General features: G+C 43.8%; 1 protein-coding gene across 1 annotated transcript in view; it reads right to left on the bottom strand.

Moving 5' to 3' along the window:
- Positions 1 to 7648: 7648 nt before the first annotated feature.
- The window catches only part of LOC139406302 (WASH complex subunit 1-like), a 28509-nt gene continuing 11909 nt past the window's right edge, over positions 7649 to 24248 (bottom strand). The window contains exons 3-11 of the mRNA XM_071148776.1: positions 18216 to 18327; positions 17970 to 18116; positions 11960 to 12096; positions 11746 to 11881; positions 11392 to 11584; positions 11118 to 11276; positions 9249 to 9404; positions 8515 to 8583; positions 7649 to 8385 (exon numbers count right to left, since the gene is read on the bottom strand). Coding sequence (XP_071004877.1) covers positions 8237 to 8385; positions 8515 to 8583; positions 9249 to 9404; positions 11118 to 11276; positions 11392 to 11584; positions 11746 to 11881; positions 11960 to 12096; positions 17970 to 18116; positions 18216 to 18327 — 1258 coding nt within the window. The 3' untranslated portion in view covers positions 7649 to 8236. The remainder of the gene's footprint in view (positions 8386 to 8514; positions 8584 to 9248; positions 9405 to 11117; positions 11277 to 11391; positions 11585 to 11745; positions 11882 to 11959; positions 12097 to 17969; positions 18117 to 18215; positions 18328 to 24248) is intronic.

Raw genomic sequence — 24248 nt, 5'->3', positions numbered from 1 at the left:
TATCCATCAACTTTGCACAGCCATTGAAGAGGAGTGGGACAACATTCCACAGGCCACAATCAACAGCCTGATCAACTCTATGTAAAGGAGATGTGTAGCACTGTATTTGGCAAATGATGGCCACACCAGGTACTGATTTCTTTTTTTTTTAGGTGTCTGTGACCAACAGATGCCTATCTGTATTCCTAGTCATGTGAAATCCATAAATTAGGGCCAAATTAATTTATTTCAGTTGACTGATTTCCCTATATGAACTGTAACTCAGTAAAATCTTTGAAATTGTTGCGTGTTGTGCTGTTTTTGTTCAGTATATATCTCAAGATACCCTGGCCTAATCAATCAATCTGTACCCCTAATCAATCAATCTTCTGGGGATGACAATTTCCTCTCCTCGTCATCACAGAGACTATGCGTGTATTGTTCTGTGTGACCGACACTGCTCCCTACCTGCAACGCTGGCCAAACTCCCCGACTAGATCAGGGCACACACACCAGCTTCGGCCCTGCCTTTGCTGGCCTGCGATGAGTAATCAGACACACAGTCGCATACACACACACACAGTCGCACACACACTCCTGTAGAGCACAACCCTGGAGCACAGGACCTCTGACCCAACACTTCTCTCTCTTCATGGAAAAGAAAAGGCAACAGCAGCAGCTATGAGAGGAAGGTGAAGTGGAAAGAGTGAGGCCAGGTGTGTACCCCTTGTCAAAAAAGTTAAGCTGCTTCACCTCTCTCAGCCTGGAGCCAGGACTTCTGATTGGACAAGAGACTCTCTCTCTTCAATTGGAGGGATGTTCTTATCAAAAGCACATATACACACACTCATTGAAGCATATACAGCACAGTGCCTTCAGAAAGTATTCTCACCCTTTGACTTTTTCCACATTTTGTTACAGCCTGAATTTCAAATAGATTAAATTGAGATTGTGTCTTTAGTCAAGAATTCAACCCCTTTATGGCAAGCCTAAATAAGTTCCGGAGTAAAAATTTGCTTAACAAGTCACATAAATTGCATGGACTCACTGTATGCAATAATAGTGCTTAACATGATTTTTTAAATGACTACCTCGTCTCTGTACCACACACATACAATTATCTGTAAGGTCCCTCAGTCGAGCAGTGAATTTCAAACACAGATTCAACCACAAAGACAGGGAGGTTTTCCAATGACTTGCAAAGAAGGGCACCTATTGGTAGATGGGTAAACATTTAAAAAAGCACATGGAATATCCCTTTGAGCCTGGTGAAGTTATTAATGACACGTTGGATGGTGTATCAATACACCTAGTCACTAAAAAGATACAGGTGTCCTTCTAATTGCCAGAGAGGAAGGAAACCGCTCAGGGATTTCACCACGAGGCCAAACAGTTAAGAGTTTAATGGCTGTGATGGGAGATAACTGAGGGTAGATCAACAACATTGTAGTTACTTCACAATACTAGCCTAGTGACAGAGTGAAAAGGAAGCCTGTACAGGTTGCTGTGCATTTTGTTGCCAACCTTACTTTGCTACCTGACAACTTTACGGTTTTTACTTTTTAATTACCGTTTATATTTTTAGTTTTTCCCTCACTCAACTTTTTTTCATTCAACTTTTTCACTCTGGATGCTTTATCTGGACATGGTTGGTCAGGACTTCCAACAGCCGAAGCTAAGTAGTAACATTAACATGATGCCTTCTAATTGCAGTCGCTGTACTCATAATATGCAGGAGAACAATTGCCTTACGGCGAGGATAGCTGTGCAGCAAGCCCAGCTTCAGACGCAATCGTTAGGCAAGGGTAATTTCAGTGTAGGAAAGGATGAAACAGCGTCTGTGCCACCAGTAAGTACAGATAGTAGTATAAATCCCCTCGCACGGTCCCCGCAGCCGGACAACTTTCTCATGGCTTCTGGAGGGAAATGCTGTAGGAATGCTCAACCGGTGTCTCTCATTCAGCCGACAGAAACTTTCAACCGGTTTTCCCCATTAAGCAGCAAGTCGGAGTCTGAGGCCGAGCCTTCTCTGGTCTCTACTCCTCCCGTTACGGGTCTGAGACGCCAAAGGCTCCCACCATTAGCTCTGACAAATTGAAAACCCTAGTCATTGGCGACTCCATTACCCGCAGTATTAGACTTAAAACAAATCATCCAGCGATCATACACTGTTTTACCAGGGGGCAGGGCTACCGGCGTTAAGGCTAATCTGAAGATGGTGCTGGCTAAAGCTAAAACTGGCAAGTGTAGAGAGTATAGAGATATTGTTATCCACGTCGGCACCAACAATGTTAGGATAATACAGTCAGAGGTCACCAAGCGCAACATAGCTTCAGCCTGTAAATCAGCTAGAAAGATGTGTCGGCATCGAGTAATTGTCTCTGGCCCCCTCCCAGTTAGGGGGAGTGATGAGCTCTACAGCAGTCTCTCACAACTCAATCGCTGGTTGAAAACTGTTTTCTGCCCCTCCCAAAATATAACATTTGTAGATAATTGGCCCTCTTTCTGGGACTAACCCACAAACAGGACCAAACCTGGCCTGTTGAGGAGTGACAGACTCCATCCTAGCTGGAGGGGTGCTCTCATCTTATCTACCAACATAGACAGGACTCTAACTCCCCTAGCTCCACAATGAAATGGGGTGTAGGCCAGTCAGCAGGCTGTTAGCCAGCCTGCCAGCTTAGTGGAGTCTGCCACTAGCACAGTCAGTGTAGTCAGCTCAGCTATCCCCATTGAGACCGTGTCTGTGCCTCGACCTAGGTTGGGTAAAACTAAACATAGCGGTGTTCGCCTTAGCAATCTCACTAGAATAAAGACCTCCTCTATTCCTGCCATTATTGAAAGAGATCGTGATACCTCACGTCTCAAAATAGGGCTACTTAATGTTAGATCCCTCACTTCAAAGGCAGTTATAGTCAATTAACTAATCATAATCTTTATGTGATTGGCCTGACTGAAACATGGCTTAAGCCTGATGAATTTACTGTGTTAAATGAGGTTACACTAGTGACCATATCCCCCATGCATCCCGCAAAGGCGGAGGTGTTGCTAACATTTACGATAGCAAATTTCAATTTACAAAAAACCCCAACGTTTTCGTCTTTTGAGCTTCTAGTTCATGAAATCTATGCAGCCTACTCAATCACTTTTTTATAGCTACTGTTTACAGGCCTCCTTGGCCATATACAGCGTTCCTCACTGAGTTCCCTGAATTCCTATCGGACCTTGTAGTCATAGCAGATAATATTCACATTTTTGGTGACCACCCCAAAAGGCTTTCGGAGCCATCATCGACTCAATGGGTTTTGTCCAACATGTCTCTGGACCTACTCACAGACATACTATGGACCTAGTTTTGTTCCATGGAATAAATGTTGTGGATCTTAATGTTTTTCCTCATAATCCTGGACTATCGGACCACCATTTTATTACGTTTGCAATCGCAACAAATAATCTGCTCAGACCCCAACCAAGGAGCATCAAAAGTCGTGCAGAAATTCCCAGACAACCCAAAGATTCCTTGATGCCCTTCCAGACTCCCTCTGCCTACCCAAGGACGTCAGAGGACACAAATCAGAACCTTGCGCAATACCCTAGATGCAGTTGCACCCCTAAAAACATGTCATAAGAAACTAGCTCCCTGGTATACAGAAAATACCCGAGCTCTGAAGCAATCTTCCAGAAAATTGGAACGGAAATGGAGCCACACCAAACTGGAAGTCTTCCGACTAGCTTGGAAAGACAGTACCGTGCAGTATCGAAGAGCCTTCAATGCTGCTCGATCATCCTATTTTTCCAACTTATAAGAACAATTCAAAATTTATTTTTGATACTGTCGCAAAGCTAACTAAAAAGCAGCATTCCCCCAAGATAGGATGGCTTTCACTTCAGCAGTAATAAATTCATTCTTCTTTGAGGAAAAGATCATGATCATTAGAATGCAAATTACAGCCTCCTCTCTAAACCTGAGTATTCCTCCAAAGCTCAGTTGTCCTGAGTCTGCACAACTCTGCCAGGACCTAGGATCAAGAGAGACACTCAAGTGTTTTAGTACTATATCTCTTGACACAATGATGAAAATAATAATGGCCTCTAAACCTTCAAGCTGCATACTGGACCCTATTCCAAGTAAACTACTGAAAGAGCTGCTTCCTGTGCTTGGCCCTCCTATGTTGAACATACTAAACAGCTCTCTATCCACTGGATGTGTACCAAACTCACTAAAAGTGGCAGTAATAAAGCCTCTCTTGAAAAAACCAAAACTTGACCCAGAAAATATTTAAAAAATGATCGGCCTATCTTCCATTCCTCTCAAAAATGTTAGAAAAAGCTGTTGCGCAGCAACTCACTGCCTTCCTGAAGACAAACAATGTATACGAAATGCTTCAGTCTGGTTTTAGACCTCATCATAGCACTGAGACTGCACTCGTGAAGGGGGTAAATTACCTTTTAATGGCGTCAGACAAAGGCTCGGCATATGTCCTCGTGCTCCTAGACATTAGTGCTGCTTTTGATACCATCGATCACCACATTCTTTTGGAGAGATTGGAAACTCAAATCAGTCTACATGGACAAGTTCTGGCCTGGTTTAGAGCTTATCTGTCGGAAAGATATCAGTTTGTCTCTGTGAATGGTTTGACATCTGACAAATCAACTGTAAATTTCGGTGTTCCTCAAGGTTCCATTTTAGGACCACTATTGTTTTCACTATATATTTTACCTCTTGGGGATGTCATTCGAGAACATAATGTTAACTTTCACTGCTATGCGGATGACACACAGCTGTGTGTGCCAAAAGCCCCAAAATTGCCCTCACTAGAAACCTGTGTTTCAGACATAAGGAAGTGGATGGCTGCAAACTTTCTACTTTTAAACTCGGACAAAACAGAGATGGTCCCAAGGTCCCAAGAAACAAAGAGATCTTCTGTTGAATCTGACAATTAATCTTGATGGTTGTATAGTCGTCTCAAATAAAACGGTGAAGGACCTCAGCGTTACTCTGGACCCCGATCTCTCTGACAAACATATCAAGACTGTTTCAAGGACAGCTCTACGTAACATTGCAAAAATCAGAAACTTTGTCCAAAAATGATGCAGAAAAATGTATCCATGCTTTTGTTACTTCTAGGTTAGACTACTGCAATGCTCTACATTCCGGCTACCCGGATAAAGCACTAAATAAACTTCAGTTAGTGCTAAATATGGCTGCTAGAATTCTGACTAGAACCAAAAAAATTGAACATATTACTCCAGTGCTAGCCACCCTACACTGGCTTCCTGTCAAGGCAAGGGCTGATTTCAAGGTTTTACTGCTAACCTACAAAGCATTACATGGGCTTGCTCCTACCTATCTCTCTGATTTGGTCCTGCCGTACATACCTACACGTACGCTACGGTCACAAGACGCAGGCCTCCTAATTGTCCCTAGAATTTCTAAGCAAACAGCTGGAGGCAGGGCTTTCTCCTATAGAGCTCAATTTTTATGGAATGGTCTGCCTACCCATGTGAGAGACGCAAACTCGGTCTCAACCTTTAAGTCTTTACTGCAGACTCATCTCTTCAGTGGGTCATATGATTGAGTGTAGTCTGGCCCAGGAGTGTGAAGGTGAACGGAAAGGCTCTGGAGCAACAAACCACCCTTGATGTCTCTGCCTGGCCGGTTCCCCTCTCTCCACCGGGATTCTCTGCCTCTAACCCTATTACAGGGGCTGAGTCACTGGCTTACTGGTGCTCTTTCATGCCGTCTCTAAGAGGGGTGCGTCATTTGGGTGGGTTGAGTCACTGATGTGATCTTCCTGTCTAGGTTGGCGCCCCCCCTTAGGTTGTGCCGTGGCGGAGATCTTTGTGGGCTATACTCGGCCTTGTCTCTCAGGATGGTAAGTTGCTGGTTTAAGATATCCCTCTAGTGGTGTGGGGGCTGTGCTTTGGCAAAGTGGGTGGGGTTATATCCTGCCTGTTTGGCCCTGTCTGGGGGTGTCATCGGATGGGGCCACAGTGTCTCCTGACTCCTCTTGTCTCAGCCTCCACTATTTATGCTGCAGAAGTTTGTGTCGGGGGGCTAGGGTCAATCTGTTATATCTTGAGTACTTCTCCCATCTTATCCTGTGTCCTGTGTGAATTTGAGTATGCTAATTCTCTCTTTCTTTCTCTCTCTCGGAGGACCATGCCTCAGGACTACCTGGCATGATGACTCCTTGCTGTCCCCAGTCCACCTGGCCGTGCTGCGGCTATGGAGCCCTGACCTGTTCACCGGACGTGCTACCTGTCCCAGACCTGCTGTTTTCAACTCTCTAGAGACAGCGGAGCGGTAGAGATACTCTGAATGATCTGCTATGAAAAGCCAACTGACATTTACTCCTGAGGTGCTGACTTGTTGCACCCTCGACAACTACTGTGATTATTATTATTTGACCATGCTGGTCATTCATGAACATTTGAACATCTTGGCCATGTTCTGTTATAATCTCTACCCGGCCCAGCCAGAAGAGGACTGGCCACCCTTCATAGCCTGGATCCTCTCCAGGTTTCTTCCTATGTTTTGGCCTTTCTAGGGAGTTTTTCCTAGCCACCATGCTTCTACACCTGCATTGCTTGCTGTTTGGGGCTTTAGGCTGTGTTTCTGTACAGCACCTTTGAGATATAAGCTGATGTAAGAAGGGCTATATAAATATATTTGATTTCATTTTAATAAAACTATTCCAAAACATGCATTCTGCTTGCAATAAGGCACAAAAGTAAAACTGCAATAAAATTGGCAAAACAAAATAACTTTTTGTCCAGAATACAAAGCGTTATGTTTGGGGCAAATCAAACAAGTAAAGACCAAGAAGCTCCGTTTTAGATCATATCGTTGTCAATAAAACTGAATTGGGAGCTTCAACAGAGTGCAGGCCTTGTTCTGTACTAGTATTCTTTGTAAGCACAGCACCTATGGTTTTAAGGATGTGCATATGACCACAAACTTTTCTACAAATCCAACATCACTATTCACATTTTCAAGCATGGTGGTAGCTGCATCATGTTATGGGTATGCTTGTCATCAGCAAGGACAAGGGAGTTTTTTAGGATAAAAAGAAACGGGAGAGAGCTCAGCACAGGTAAAATCCTAGAGGAAAACCTTGTTCAGTCTGCTTTCCACCAGACACTTGGGAGACAAATTCACCTTTCAGCAGGACAATTACCTAAAACACAAGGCCAAATATACACCGGAGTTGCTTACCAAGATGACATTGAATGTTCCGGAGTGGCCGAGTTATGATTTAAAATGGTTTGAAAATACTTACTGTACATGACTGTCTAGCAATGGTCAACAACCAGAGCTTGAAGAATTTTTTAAATAATAATGTGCGAATATTGTACAATCCAGGGGTGCAAAGCTCTTAAGACGTACCCAGAAAGACTCACAGCTGTAATCGCTGCCAAAGGTGATTCTAACATGTATTGACTTAGGGGGTTAAATACTTAAATATTTAAGATGTTTTATTTTTCGTATTTTGTGTAGATCATTGACAACAAAATGACAATTAAATCCATTTTAATCCCACTTTGTAACAACATGTGGGGAAAGTCAAGGGATGTGAATATTTTCTGAAGGCACTGCAGGTTTAGGCTCTGTCTGTCTCACACACACCTCTCCAGCAGTACAGATCAGTCAACTCTCCACTGACAGTTTTATTTTAAATGCAAAAAGCCATTTATTGAATGAAATTTGTTAACATTTTGATTGAAATGTTCTGCTACTTTAGTGTGGTGTTACACATGATGTAATATTTACATGTTACTTTATTAAACATCTTTACAATGCTGAGATGAGGTCTGACTTTTCTCCTGTAGTTGTTTGTCCTTTCATTTTCTCAGTAAAGATCAGTCCGTGATGGTTCCTGTGTGTTGATCAAAACTACAGAAAACCAACAGAGGGAGTCACTGAACTATATAACACACCTGGGTCAAATACATGGCAGGCACTGGAATTGCGGCTGATTGCATACGTAGGGACCATGTCACTATCGTCAAACAACCATATAATCTGCAAAGAAACCAGTGGCATTCCCGGTCTTTATTGATGTTATGCTACGACCTGGAATGCCACCATTGTCTATCATCTGGAAGAAACTCAACCCACTGACAACACAGCATTACCTCTCCTCAACAAGCGTTAGCTTCATCCCTCAGAATCGCCTCAGTATTCTGTTCTCTGATTGGCTTAGAGCTATATGTGCTCAGAGTTCCATTGGTTCTGATTGGCAAGTCTCAGTTGTTAGGCCTCCCAGTCGTCCTCGTCTTCAGCGGTTGGCTGATGGGGGGCAGGAAGAGGCGGGATTACATCGGACATCCTAGCGAATGCGCTGCCAGAACCAGCTGGGCCCTCCCCAGAGTCCCCGCCTCCAGGACCCTTACCAGAGATACCTAGGAAACACACACACCACGATCACCGACACAGAAATACTTATACACCATTATCAGAGCCTTTACGACAATAACCCAGGGGAGATGAGCAAAGGAGGAAGGGACAGGCAGGGAGAGGGATGTGCTCACCTTTCCTTCGCATGGCCAACTTATTGAAGAGATCTGACATGAAGTCTCCTCCACTGGCTGCTGCTACCACTGAGAGAGAGGGAGGGAGAACACAGTAAGAAAGCAGTGAAGCAGAGATGATGGATTCCATTTCTATGTCCTTTTAGTACAGTGGAGAGAGACCAGAGAAGTTACATTACTGTAGCTACATACTACATAAATAGTATAGCTGGTGAACAACTGTAGTAGTTTTCATGACTTGCTCAAATGAACCCAACTGTTAAATGTTGGTGGCCCGGCAGCAACTGAACCAGCAATGATGACGGGACTTACTCTCACACATATTCTCGCTCCCTCACACGCGCTCACAGCAAATGTCATAGAGATAAAAACAGCATGTAGTTAAATCAGTGCTTAATGAAGGTGATGTTTATACATCTAAAGGTCATGCAGCCCTGAGCTGTTCTCTATGACTAGTTAGTGTTAGTGTGTGTAAAGACACACCACAGGGTTACCTATGTCCCAAATATGCTCTGTAAGTTAAAGAACTGGAGGCAGGTAGCATTGCTCTGGTGGTGCTACATGCTCTCAAAGAGTCACCAGATTCAAGACTGATTTCTCGCTTGTTATTCAAGTGGAGAACCAAGACACTCAACCAACGGCAATCTGTTTATTTCTCTCTCCCTCTATTCTTCTTCTTCTTACTCTCTCTCCCCACCACCTCTCCCCTCTCACTCCTCCTCTTTTTCTCTTACCTTGTTCCTGTTCCTTCTGTTTCTTCTTTTCCATCTTGCGTTCTTTGATGTTGCGTAGTTTGGCCTTGCCGATGCCTCCAGCGTTGCGGATGGACTCTAGTAGACTGGCCCGGCTGTTTGATTCAACCACCTCGCTGGGAGCCCCCGCTACAGGAGCTGGACGTAACCACACAGTTGGAGAGGAGTGTGTGTGTGTGTGTGTGTGTGTGTGTGTGTGTGTGTGTGTGTGTGTGTATACTTACATACAGTGCATTCGGAAAGTATTCAGACCCCTTCCCTTTTTCCACATCTTGTTACGTTACAGACTTATTTTAAAATGTATTAAATTATTTTTCCCCCTCATCAATCTACACACAATACCCCATAATGAGAAAGCTGAAACAGGTTTTTAGAAATTTTAGCAAATTGATTAAAAACAGAAATAAGTATTCAGACCCTTTGCTTTGAGACTCGAAATAGAGATCAGGTGCATCCTGTTTCCATTGATCATCCTTGAGATGTTTCTACAACTTGATTGGAGTCCACCTGTGGTAAATTCAATTCATTGGACATGATTTGGAAAGGCATACACCTGTCTATACAAGGTCCCACAGTTAACAGTGCATGTCAAAGCAAAAACCATGCCATGAGGTCAAAGGAATTGTCTGTAGAGGTCCGAGACAGGATTGTGTCGAGGCACAGATCTGGGGAAGGGTAAAAAAAAAACATTTCTGCAGCATTGAAGGTCCCCAAGAACACACTTGCATCCATAATTCTTAAATGGAAGAAGTTTGGAACCACCAAGAGTCTTCCTAGAGCTGGCCGCCCGGCCAAACTGAGCAATCGGGAGAGAAGGGCCTTGGTCAGAGAGGTGACCAAGAACCCAATGGTCACTCTGACAGAGCTCCAGAGTTCCTGTGGAGATGGGAAATCCTTCCAGAAGCACAACCATCTCTGCAGCACTCCACCAATCAGGCCTTTATGATAGAGTGGCCAGACAGAAGCTACTCCTCAGTAAAAGGCACAAGACAGCCCCCTTGGAGTTTGCAAAAAGGCCCCCAAAAGACTCTCAGACAATGAGAAACAAGATTATCTGGTCTGATGAAACCAAGTTAAACTCTTTGGCCTGAATGCCAAGCGTCATGTCTGGAGGAAACCTGTCACCATCCCTACGGTGAAGCATGGTGGTGGCAGCATCATGCTGTGGGGATGTTTTTTAGTGGCAGGGACTGGGAGACAATTCAGGATCGAGGGAAAGATGAACGGAGCAAAGTAAAGACAGACCCTTGATGAAAACCTGCTCCAGAGTGCTCAGGACCCCAGATTTGGGCATAGGTTCACCTTCCAACAGAACAACGATACTAAGTACACAGCCAAGACAACGCAGGAGTGGCTTGGGGACAAGTCTCTGAATGTCCTTGAGTGGCCCAGCCAGAGCCCAGACTTGAACCCGATCGAACATCTCTGGAGAGACCTGAATATAGCTGTGCAGCGACGCTCCCCTTCCAACCTGACAGAGCTTGAGAGGATCTGCAGAGAAGAATGAGAGAAACTCCCCAAATACAGGTGAGCCAAGCTTGTAGTGTCATACCCAAGAATACTTGAGGCTGTAATCACTGCCAAAGGTGCTTCAACAAAGTACTGAGTAAAGGGTCTGAATACTTATGTAAATGTAATATTTCCGTTAAAAAAAAATATACATTTGCAAAAATGTCTAAAAACCTGTTTTTACTTTGTCATTATAGGGTATTGCGTGTAGATTGATGAAGAATATATATTTTTTTATACATGTTCAAATAAGGCTGTAACGTAACAAAATGTGGAAAGTGAAGGGGTCTGAATACTTTCCGAATGCACTGTATGTAGTGTGTGCGTGTGTGTGTGTGGTACCTGTGCTCCGAGTGCGGTTGGGTTCAGCAGGGCTCTCTGCAGGTGGAGGTGGGGGAGGAGGTGGAGGAGGGGGGAGACCAGGGGGAGGGGCGGGGGTGTGTGTGGGCTCTGGTGGGGGAGGAGGGGGAGGAGGCGGAACTGCAACTTGGAACTGAGAACCTGTAACACAAACAAACAACAAAACATCAACCAATAGAAACAGTTCCGTAAGTTGACATGACCGATTTCCAGGAAAACTTCTATATAATCCACACAATAGAAACAGCGTGTGTACCAGACATGTCCTCCCCAGTGAAGGTCGGTAGTTCAGGGAAGGTGTGTGTTGGTCCAGAGGGTGCGATGCCTGGCCCCAGGTCTTGGCTGTAGGACAAGTCGTCAGCAATGCCTGGCAAGTCTGGTAGGTAGGAGGGGACGTCCATCTCTGGGACCTGACCCAGGTCTGGAACATAGAAGTAGCTCTCTGCTGTCTACAGGGGGACAGATGGAGAGGGAATGAGAGAAGAGAGAAAGTGTCCTAATTCAAAGGTACACTTTAACCTGTTTGCAAGGCCCTTTGAAATAATCTTTCAGGCCTCCAGTTCTTTAGTGAACACATGTAAGGGAGTGTGTGTGTACGATGTGTGTGTACCTGTCTCTCCAGCTGTTCTCTCTTGGTTATGGATAGCGGAGCGTCAAATGGTTTCTCTTCCTTCTCTGTCTCCAGGGTGGTGTGTGTTTTAGTCACCGCCCCCGCCAGGGGGTCCAGGAACACATACTTCTTATACCTAAACACATACACAAACAGTTAGAGGAGTGTGTGTTGAGTGTGTGTGTTGTGTGTGTGTGTGTGTGTGTGTACTAACAGGTTCTCTGTAGTATTAAACAGCAGCAGGGAGCTGACAGAGGAGATGTTTCGAGGCAGACCGCCCAGCCCCTCCTCGGTCTCATCCTCTGAACGCTTCTTACTGCTCACACACACCGGGTAATAACACAACTTCTCCTAGAGGGGGATGTAGAGACAGGGGGTGTAAAACAAGAGAAGACCGATATTAAATGAGTCTGGTAAGAACCTACTTTTCTTTAAAAAACACAAAATGGCCACCAGACATAAACATGCATTAGCATTGCTTTCCACCTCTGTTTTGAACAAAGAAAGAGTTTTTTTATTTCACCTTTATTTAACCAGGTAGATTAGTTGAGAACAAGTTCTCATTTACAACTGTGACCTGGCCAAGATAAAGCAAAGCAGTGCGACACAAACAACAACACAGAGTTACACATGGAATAAACAAACATACATTCAACAACACAATAGAAAACAATCTAAATACAATAATATTAAATAAAAAAATAAAAAAATAGTTAGAGTAGTAGCTTTCGATAGAGACAGCCTTGCAGGCAAAAGAGAGAGATGCAGATTCAAATACCCTGTGGTTTGGTGTCTGCACACAACCAGACTCCAAACCACATGAATAACTCCCACTCTTTCCCTTTTCGTCATCAGCCTCTGTCTATTTCTCTCTCCCTCAATCGCTCCCTCTCTCCGCAGCGCATGAGGCTTCATAAATAATACATCTCTGAGCCAGGGAAGCACACAGGAAATATTGTTTTCCACATCTTTCTCCCCCTCTCTCTCAAACAGCACAAAATACTACTGTTCATGGAAGTTTTCGATTCCGGCAGGGAGGGAGATCTCATGGGTGTTCACTATCAATAAACACACAACTTCACTGCTGAGCTAAGGTGCGCGCACACGCGCGCACACACACACACACACACACACACACACACACACACACACACACACACACACACACACACACACACACACACACACACACACACACACACACACACACACACACACACACACACACACACACACACACACACACACACACACACACACACACACACACACACACACACGTGGTGTAAAGTAACTAAGTAAAAATACCCTGACACCCAAAAGTACTCAATATATTTCAAATGCTCAGGCAGGAGAGTAATACGGTCCAATTCATATACCTGTCAATATAACATGTTGTCATCCCTACTGCCTCTGATCTACTGCCTCTGAAGGTATCTTTACTTTTACTCAAGTATGACAATTGAGTACTTTTTCCACCACTACACACACACAGTAGTTTCCTGAGGGTAGTTTTAGTCAGGGCTTCTCATGTCATGTCCCCAGGGCAGAACAGGTCTGTCCTCAGGCAGGTCAAGTCAGGTCAGAGCCTAATCTAGCAGTAGCTGTCTCCCAGCCAGGTCAAAACCCATCACCTCAGTCCCCAAGTTTGTCTATGCAGCTGTTAAATACCTGTGGACTCAGCTGTACGGTTGAGTGGAGCAGAATGTACACTACCGTTCAAAAGCTTGGGGGTCACCTGTTTTTTCAAAAAAATGAAAGCACATTATAAGTCCATTAAAATAACGTCAAATTGATCAGAAATACAGTGTAGACATTGTTAATGTTGTAAATGACTATTGTAGCTGGAAACGGCTGATTTTGTATGGAATATCTACAGTGGCGTACAGAGGCCCATTATCAGCAACCATTACTCGCGTTCCAATGGCAAATTGTGTAGGCTAATCCAAGTTTATCATTTTAAAAGGCTACTTGATCATTAGAAAACCCTTTTGCAATTATGTTAGCACAGCTGAAAACTGTAGTGCTGATTAAAGAAGCAATAAAACTGGCCTTCTTTAGACTAGTTGAGTATCTGGAGGATCAGCATTTGTGAGTTCGATTACAGGCTCAAATTGGCTAGAAACAAATAACTTTCTTCTGAAACTCATCAGTCTATTCTTGTTCTGAGAAATTAAGGCTATTCCATGCGAGAAATTGCCAAGAAATTGAAGATCTCGTACAACACTGTGCACTACTCCCTTCATAGAACAGCACAAACTGGCCCTAACCAGAATAGAAAGAGGAGTGGGAGACCCCGGTGCACAACTGAGCAAGAGGACAGGTACATTAGTGTCTAGTTTGAGAAACAGACACCTCACAAGTCCTCAACTGGCAGCTTCATGAAATAGTACACGCAAAACACCAGTCTCAACGTCAACAGTGAATATGCGACTCCGGGATGCTGGCCTTCTAAGGCAGAGTTCCTCTGTCCAGTGTCTGTGTTCTTTTGCCCATCTTAATCTTTAATTTGTCAGTCTGAGATATGGCTTTGTCTTTGCAACTCTGCCTAGATAATGGGCCTCTGTACACTTATGTAGTTATCCATAAAAAAATATCCAGCTATAACAGTTATTTACAACACAAACAATGTCTACACTGCATTTCTGATCAATTTAATGTTATTTTAATGGTCAAAAAAATGCTTTTCTTTCAAAAACAAGGACATTTCTAAGTGACCCCAAACTTTTGAACAGTCGTGTATCTTGAGTTAAATGAAATATGACCATGCCTTTATCTAAACAGCTAGGACTATACTGCTATAAAGCTGTGCATTTAAACTATACATATATCAGCTGTAATGGGCAGCTTTAGCTGAGGAGGAGACAGTGCTTTCTGTGTCCAAAATCCAGCAATCTGTATGCTTATAAGAAATCCCGCTATGCCCTCAGACGAACCATCAAACAAGAAAAGCGTCAATACAGGATTAAGATTGACTACTACACCGGCTCTGACGCTCGTCGGATTTGGCACGGCATGAAAACTATTATGGACTACAAAGGGAAACCAAGACGCGAGCTGCCCAGTGATGTGAGCCTACCAGACGAGCTAAATGCCTTTTATGCTCACTTCGAGGCAAGCAACATTGAAGCATGCATGAGAGCACCAGCTGTTCTAGATGACTGTTTGATAATGCTCTCGGTAGCCGATGTGAGCAAGACCTTTAAACAGGTCAACATTCACAAAGCCGCGGGGCCAGACAGATTACCAGGGCGTGTACTAAAAGCATGTGCGGACCAACTGGCAAGTGTCTTAACTGACATTTTCAACCTTTCCCTGACCGAGTCTGTAATACCTATACGTTTCAAGCAGACCACCATAGTCCATGTGCCCAAGGAAGCGAAGGTAACCTGCCTAAATTATTCCTGCCCCGTAACACTCACATCGGTAGCCATGAAGTGCTTTGAAAGGCTGGTCAAGGCTCACATCAACAGCATCCTCCAGGATACCCAAGACCAGGTATTCCCAAACTGGGTGCAATGCCAAATGTGATTCACATTTTTTTTTTATGCCTGGCAGGTCTGGTAGGTAGAAGGGGACATCTATCTTCACACTTTCAAACAGTCCTGAGTAGCCGAGTTTCACTGCCAAAAATCAAATTAAACCATTTAGTGTTGAGCAAAATAACAACACAATGTCAAATACAGGTAGCCTAGTCAAATAATTAACATCCAATCACATTAACCGTTTCTCTGTCCTGGGAATTCCACTAACGATCCGTATGTAGCTAAACGTAGCTGCTGCTCATGTTGGTATCTGTACTGATGGCACAAAAGCCATGACAGAGAGACATAGTGGAGTGGTAACGCACATGCAAGCAGTTGCTCCCAATGCCACTTGGGTACCCTGCAGCATCCACCGAGAGGCTCTTGCTGCCAAGGGAACGCCTGACAGCTTGAAAGACATTTTGGACACTATAGTGAAAATGTTTAACTATGTTAAAGCAAGGCCCCTGAACTCCCATGTATTTTCTGCACTATGCAATGATACGGGCAGCGATCATGTAACGCTTTTACAACATACAGAAGTGTGCTGGTTATCAAGGGGCAAAGTCTTGACAAGTTATTTTTTTTTAATTGAGAAATGAGCTTTAAGTTCTTTACTGACCATAATATTCACTTGTCTGACCCCATGCATGATGACAAGTTTCTCACACGACTAGCCATCTGGGTGATGTTTTTCCTCAACTGAATTATCTGAATCTAGGATTACAGGGACTCTCCGCAACTATATTCAATGTGCGGGACAAAATTGAGGCTATGATTAAGAAGTTGGAGCTCTTCTCTGTCTGCATTAACAAGGACAACACACAGGTCTTTCCATCATTGTATGATTTTTTGTGTGCAAATTAACTCAAGCTTACGGACAATGTCATATGTGATATAGCGAAGCACCTGAGTGAGTTGGGTGCGCAATTACGCAGGCACTTTCCCGAAATGGATGACACAAACAACTGGATTCATTATCCCTTTCAGGCCCTGCCTCCAGTCCACTTACCGATATCTGAACAAGAGAGCCTCATCGAAATTGCAACAAGCGGTTCTGTGAAAATTGAATTTAATCAGAAGCCACTGCCAGACTTCTGGATTGGGTTGCGCTCAGAGTATCCTGCCTTGGCAAATCGCGCTGTTAAGACACTGATGCCCTTTGCAACCACGTACCTATGTGAGAGTGGATTCTCGGCCCTCACTAGCAAGAAAACTAAAGAGGCACAGACTGTGTGTGGAAAATGATTACAGGCAGACTCTCTCCAATACAATCCAACATTGCAGAGTTCAAGCATACCCTTCTCATTAACCTGTGATGAGTTATTCACAATTTTCAATGAACAAAAGGTTTTATATGTAAGATGGTTAAAAAAAGAGCAAAATTATTGATTATCATTATATTATTATTTGTGCCCTGGTCCTATAAGTGCTCTTTGTCACTTCCCACGACCCGTGTTGTGACAAAAACTCCCTTATTCTTATGTTTAATAAATGTATCATATAGTGTGTGTGGCAGGCTTATAACGATGGCAAAAAACAACATTTGAGAGCGCGCTGACCCTGGTGCTAGAGGGGGTATCTAGCTGGAGGCTAAATGTTTGAAGGGGTACTGGACTATAAAAAGTTTGGGAACCACTGCCCTAAACCCACTCTAATTCGCATACCGCACCAACAGATTCACAGATGACTCAATCGCACTCCACACTGCCCTATCCCGCCTGGACAAAAGGAACACATATGTGAGAATGCTGTTCATTGACTACAGCTCAGCGTTCAACACCATAGTGCCCGCAAAGCTCATCACTAAGCTAAGGATCCTGGGATAAAACACCTCCCTCTGCAACTGGATCCTGGCCTTCCTGACGGACCGCCCCCAGGTGGTAAGGGTAGGCAACAACACGTCTGCCATGCTGATTCTCAACATTGGGGCCCTCAGGGGTGTGTACTTAGTCCCCTCCTGTACTCCCTGTTCACCCACGACTGCGTGGCCAAACACAATTCTAACACCATCATTGTGGACTACAGGAAAAGTCAGGCCGAACAAGCCCCCATTAACATCGACGGGGCTGTAGTGGAGCAGGTCGAGAGTTATGTTCCTTGGTGTCCACATCACCAACAAACTATCATGGTCCAAAGACACCAAGGCAGTTGTGAAGAGGGCACAACGACAACTTTTCCCCCTCAGGAGACTGAGAAGATTTGGCGTGAGTCCCCAGATCCTCAAAAAGTCCTACAGCTGCACCATCGAGAGCATCCTTACCGGTTGCATCACCACCTGGTATTGCAACCAACTGCTCGGCATCTGACCGTAAGGTGATACAGAGGGTCGTGCATACAGCCCAGTACATTACTGGGGCCAAGATTCCTGCCGTCCAGGACTTATATACTAAGTGGTGTCAAAGGAAAGCCAATAAAATGATCAGAGACTCCAGCCACCCTAGTCATAGACTGTATTCTCTGCTACCGCAAGGCAAGCGGTACCGGAGCACCAAGTCTAGGACCAAAAGGCTCCTTAACAGCTTCTACCCCCAAGCCATAAGACTGCTGAACAATTAATCACATGGCCATCAGACTATTTACATTGACTGCTGTATTCGGAGCGCATGTGACAAACAAAGTTTGATTTGACCTCTTTGTACTGCAATGTTTTGCAGATGATCAAATAAAGTATTATATTTGTGTGTTTGTCTGTGTTACCTGCAGGGCCTTGTCGTCAAGGGGTCGTAGTTTGGCCTGTATGTGGTATCTGGGGCGTGTTTGGGAGGCGGGGTCTGTGGCTCCACTGAAGATGGAGGAGTAATCCTGGAGACGATCTGGAGCTGGATACTTAGCACTGGAGAACACCTACACATTGTCACACACATCAAAATCTTGTAGTACTCGAAAGTATTGTAAGTAATCTGTTTTGCAGATATCTGCAACTCTGTGTGTGAAGCGTGTTACCTTGGTGGCCTTCTTGCTGCCTTTGATCTTGTTGACGCGGGCCTGGGCCAGCCTGATCCGATCTGTCACACTCTGCAGCTGAGAGCGATTCCGCTCTACACTCTCAGACACCCTACACACACACACCAGGGGAAACTCAAAGTGTAAATCCGTGGGTGTGTGTGTGTGTATGTTCTGCTGATTTTTTTTTGTGATCAAATGTTTATTCAGCAAACAAGAATAAATACAGTACCAGTCAAAAGTTTGGACACACCTATCTCATTAAAGGGTTTTTCTTTATTTTGACTATTTTCTACATTGCAGAATAATAGTGAAGACATCAAAACTATGACATAACACATATGGAATCATGTAGTAACCAAAAAAGTAGTAAACAAATCAAAATATATTTTAGATTGTAGATTCTTCAAAGTAGTCCCCCTTTGCCTTGATGACAGCTTTGCAAACTCTTGGCATTCTCTCAACCAACTTCACGAGGTTGTCACCTGGAATGAGTATGTGTGTCCAAACTTGACTGGTACTGTACATACAAAATGAAGTGACACCCCCCTCCCCCATCACAATCCCACCCCAGTCGAGGACCTTAGGGGCAAAATTAAATAAAAATAGATGGTTCAAATTAACAAATAACATTTAAAAAAAATCAAAGCAACACATCAAAGTGTTTCAGTGGCATTAAGACATTGGTTCAAAGTGTCTTTTTTAGCTCTATGAATGCAAGCAGTAAAATGCTCCATATCAATTACATCCAAGAAAGTGAGGATCCATTGACATTGACGGATAGAAAGTGTTTGGAGGCTTCCATCGTACTGCAATATTTTTTTGCAGCAGTTTGGCCAGCAAGAAGAATGCGCTTCTGACAAAGAGATAAATGAAGTACAGAGAAATCATATCAAAGTCAAACAAAAGGAGATGCAGGAATATTTTCCGACAACAGAGTGGATAAGTTCGAAGCTACTTCATCCCAGAATACAGACACCAGAGAGCATTCCCAAACCATGTGTATAAAGGTACCAGGTTCATTAAGAGGGCACAATGTACAGGAAACATTGCTGATGAAGTATGTGTGTGTGTGTGAGAGAGAGACTGTCAATCCAATCAAAATCAACTCAAATGTACTTGTCACATGTGCCGAATACAACAACAACCTTACCGTGAAATTCTTACTTTCAAGCCCTTAACCAGTTAAGAAAATATTAAGAAATAAACTAAAGTGAAAAAGGAACACAATAACGAGGCTATCTTCAGGGGGTACCGGAACAGAGTCATTGTGCAGGGGTACAGGTTAGTCAAGGTAATTGAGGTAACATGTACATGTAGGTAGGGGTAAAGTGACTATACATAGATAGCTGATAAACAGCAAGTAACAGCAGTGTGTAAAAAAAAAATGCAAATAGTCCAGGTATAATTGTTTTATTAATTGTTCAGCATTCTTATGGATTGGGGGTAGAATCTGTTATGGAGCCTTTTGGACCTAGATTAGACATTCTGGTACCGCTTGACATGCAGTAGCACAGAGAACAGTCTATGACTAGGGTGGCTAGAGTCTTTGACATTTTTTTGGGCCTTCTTTTGACACCGCCTGGTATAGGGGTCCTGGATGGCAGGAAGCTTGCCCCCAGTGATATACTGGGCCATACGCACTACCCTCTGTATCGCCTTACGGTCGAATGCCGAGCAGTTGCCATACCAGGCGGTGATGCAACCGGTCAGGATGCTCTCGATGGTGCAGCTGTAGAAGCTTTTGAGGATCTGGCTACCCATGCCAAATATTTTCAGTTTCCCAATTGGGAATAGGCGTTGTCGTCCCCTCTTCACGACTGTCTTTGTGTTTGGACCATTCTAGTTTGTTAGTGATATGGACACCAAGGAACTTGAAGGTCTCGACCCGCTCTACTATAACCCTGTCGATGTGAATGGGGGTGTGTTCTGCCCTTCTTTTCCCGTAGTCCCCGATCAGCTTCTTTGTCTTGCGCACGTTGAGGGAAGAGGTTGTTGTCCTGGCACCATACCTGCCAGGTCTCTGACCTCCTCCCGATAGTCTGTCTCATCATTGTCCGTGATCAGGCCTACCACCGTTGTGTCATCAGCAATTTTAGTGATGGTGTTGGAGTTGTGCTTGGCCACGCAGTGGTGAGTGAACAAGTACAGGAGGGGACTAAACACGCACCTCTGAGGGGCTCCCGTTTGAGGATCAGATGTGTTATTGCCTACCTTTACCACTTGAGGGTGGCCAGTCAGTAAGTCCAGGATCCAGTTGCAGAGGGAGGTGTTCAGTCCCAGGGTTCTTAGCTTAGTTATGAGCGTTGAGGGCACTATGGTGTTGAACGCTGAGCTGTAGTCAATGAACATCATTCTCACGTGTTCCTTTTGTCCAGGTGGGAAAGGGCACTGTTGAGTGCAATTGAGATTGCGTCATCTGTGGATCTGTTGGGGCGGTATGCAAATTGGAGTGGGTCCAGCGTTTCTGGGATGATGGTATTGATGTGAGCTATGACCAGCCTTTCAAAGCAATTAATGGCTACAGATGTGAGTGCTACGGGGCGGTAGTCATTTAGGCAGGTTACCTTTGCGTAATTGGTCAGGGAGAAGTTGAAAATGTCAGTGAAGGCACTTGTCTGTTGTCACATAGAAACTTAAATTAGAAGGAAGGATGTTTTTGATACTTTATATGACAAACTATTTTTGAGAAAATCATGAAAGTGGCCATTCTGGCCCTTTTTAGATTGATACATGCCTTCTGTTAGACCCTATCATCTGTGAACTGTACATACTACAGACAACATCTGTCATTATACTCCTTATAGTGAGTTCTAAAATAGAGTATCTTAATTCTAAAAAACACATTTTAACATTCATTTATCTACATATAAAAATGACATTTTTGATGTTCATTTTGTTGTTCATTTTAAGACATATTGTTTTGAACAATATACTCTTCAAGTACATACTATTTCCAGAGTGGGCTCTCTGCTAATTCTGATGTTCTGATCAATTTCATGAGCACCAATAACACATTGAATAATAAATGGATTCAAAGTGAACTCACCCTGCTGGTGATTTACTGAATGTGCAATCCTAAAGGAGGGCTGTGATTGGTTAATGACCTATAATGTACAGTGGTTGCTCAACGAAAAGTTTTGCGATTATGCTGCGGGACTTACGAGGTTATTTGTGGTTTAGTACAGTACCCTGCGTCACTACTTCATTGCTTCAGACCAGCGCAAGGATGAGTTAGAGCATGGATTTTGCTATTGGGTCCCAAGGCGCTACTGTGTCTATAAGCCAAAATAGAAACTGATAATTGTGCACGACTTCAGTATTACTTACTAAAACTGTTGTTACACTAAGGTTTTTATTCTAAGAGAGACTTAGACTACAATTAGGGTGTTGAAATGTTAGGACTATTTTGCTCTTACTGTGGTACTGTAGCCTACTCCCGCCCGGTCACATTGTACAGCACCCGAGTGGCACAGCGGTCTAAGACATTGCATCGCAGTGAAAACTGCGTTGCTACAGATGCTGGTTCAATACCCGTGCCGGCCGCAACAGGGAGACCCATGAGGCGACTGTAGGCTTTTGGTTTCTCTCCCTCTAAAAACAGAAATAAATAATTCTAAATAACAAACTGGCTTTATTTACAAATTAGTAGCAATGTCTCACCAATGTCTCACAAATTACTAAAAACGTCTCAAGCAAACTTGAGGTCACCGAGAAAGTCTGGACATGGCCTGCTCTCCCTTATGTAAGGAATTAGGCACTTTAACATGTTTACTACAGTATGTACTGTAGGCTGTTTACTTGTCAGACTTCACAGTAGCCCAAAACAAATGCAGGTGGCTTCTATCTTCAAAATGTTTTAAATGCTTTATTATACAAATGTTTAAAGTGCGTGTGGGCATCCTCATGCAACCGCAAAATGTCAGATAAAGCATACAGTGTAAAGTACTGTATTTCTTCATCAGTATCTTTATGCTTTCATTAATAAAATAATGATAAAAATACTCTTTCAAACACACAAGGTCACGTTGAAAAGCGCCAATTATGGCTCTTAGCAGGATAATAAAATCTTGCCTTGGAGGGTAGGGGGAGAATTGTATCGTAAAATTACTTTCTTAGTTAGGTTGGCTGTATCACAACCGGCCGTGAATGGTTGCAATTTCAATTCAATCCACCAGAAAAGACGGAACAAATAATACAACAAATATTGTGGTCAAACTCAAATATACTAATTGATAAAAACTTTATCAATTGGATCTTTGAACATGTGGAAGGGGGAAAAAGTAATTATTATTATTAAACCCTGTTTTTCACAAGCGTAGCAGGCTGTGAATTCTGCAAACGTTTCTAGGATGGGCTATTAGCAGGACAATATAAACTCAGCTAAAAAAGAAACATCCCCTTTTCAGGACCCTGTCTTTCAAAGATAATTTGTAAAAATCTGTCTTCACAGATCTTCATTGAATAGGGTTTAAACACCGTTTCCCATGCTTGCTCAATGAACCATAAACAATTAATGAACATGCACCTGTGGAACGGTCATTAAGACACTAACAGCTTACAGACGATAGGCAATTAAGGTCACAGTTAGGAAAACTAAGGTCACTAAAGAGGCCTTACCACTGACTCTGAAAAACACAAAAAGAAAACTGCCCAGGGTCCCTGCTCATATGTGTGAATGTGCCTTAGGCATTGTGCAAGGAGGCATGAGGACTGCAGATGTGGCCAGGGCAGTACATCTGAACATCACACCTACAGGGCAGGTACAGGATGGCAACAACAACTGCCCGAGTTACACCAGGAACACACAATCCCTCCATCAGTGCTCAGACTGTCTGCAATAGGCTGAGAGAGGCTGGACTGAGGGCTTGTAGGCCTGTTGTACAGCAACAACGTCGCCTATGGGCACAAACCCACCATCGCTGGACCAGACAGGACTGGCAAAAAGCGCCCTTCACTGACGAGTCGCAGTTTTGTCTCACCAGGGGTGATGGTCGGATTTGCATTTATTGTCGAAGGAATGAGCGTTACACCGAGTCCTGTACTCTGGAGCAGGATCAATTTGGAGGTGGAGGGTCCGTCATGGTCTGGGGCGGTGTGTCATAGCATCATCGGACTGAGCTTGTTGTCATTGCAGGCAATCTCAACACTGTATGTTACAGGGAAAACATCCTCCTCCCTCATGTGGTACCCTTCTTGCAGGCTCATCCTGACATGACCCTCCAGCATGACAAAGCCACCAGCCATACTGCTCGTTCTGTGCGTGATTTCCTGCAAGACAGGAATGTCAGTGTTCTGCCATGGCCAGCGAAGAGCCCGGATCTCAATCCCATTGAGCATGTCTGGAACCTGTTGGATCGGAGGGTGAGGACTTGGGCCATTCCCCCCCAGAAATGTCCAGGAACTTGCAGGTGTCTTGGTGGAAGAGTGGGGTAACATCTCACAGCAAGAACTGGCAAATCTGGTGCAGTCCATGAGGAGGATATGCAATGCGTTACTTAATGCAGCTGGTGGCCACACCGGATACAGACTGTTACTTTTACATTTTGACCCCCCCCCCCCTTGTTCAGGGACCCATTATTCCATTTCTGTTAGTCACGTCTGTGGAACTTGTTCAGTTTATGTCTCAGTTGTTGAATCTTGTTATGTTCATACAAATATTTACACATGTGAAGTTTGCTGAAAATAAACGCAGTTGACAGTGATAGGACGTTTCTTTTTTTGCTGAGATTATATAGCCTACCAGCTGTGGTCAACAATTTCAGCATAATTTCGGCACTGCTCTGAAACTAGCATGGAGAAACTAAAATGTTCAATTATATTCCATGATATTCTTAAGATATATGTGTTGACTGAATATAAGCAAGGCATGTCTGCTAAATAATCAATTTGAAGGCACAGTCATATAGCCTCGACACCTACATAAAGCTGAGTGACTCACTCATTCATGGCTTTGGATCAAAATAATTAAGTACCAACATTCTTAGTCTTTAATAAAGAAATGTTTTGGTTATCCTGACCTGGACATCATGT

Source organism: Oncorhynchus clarkii, chromosome 1 (assembly GCF_045791955.1).
Source record: "Oncorhynchus clarkii lewisi isolate Uvic-CL-2024 chromosome 1, UVic_Ocla_1.0, whole genome shotgun sequence".
NCBI lineage: Eukaryota > Metazoa > Chordata > Actinopteri > Salmoniformes > Salmonidae > Oncorhynchus > Oncorhynchus clarkii.
This window is presented reverse-complemented; position numbering and strand designations above follow the sequence as displayed.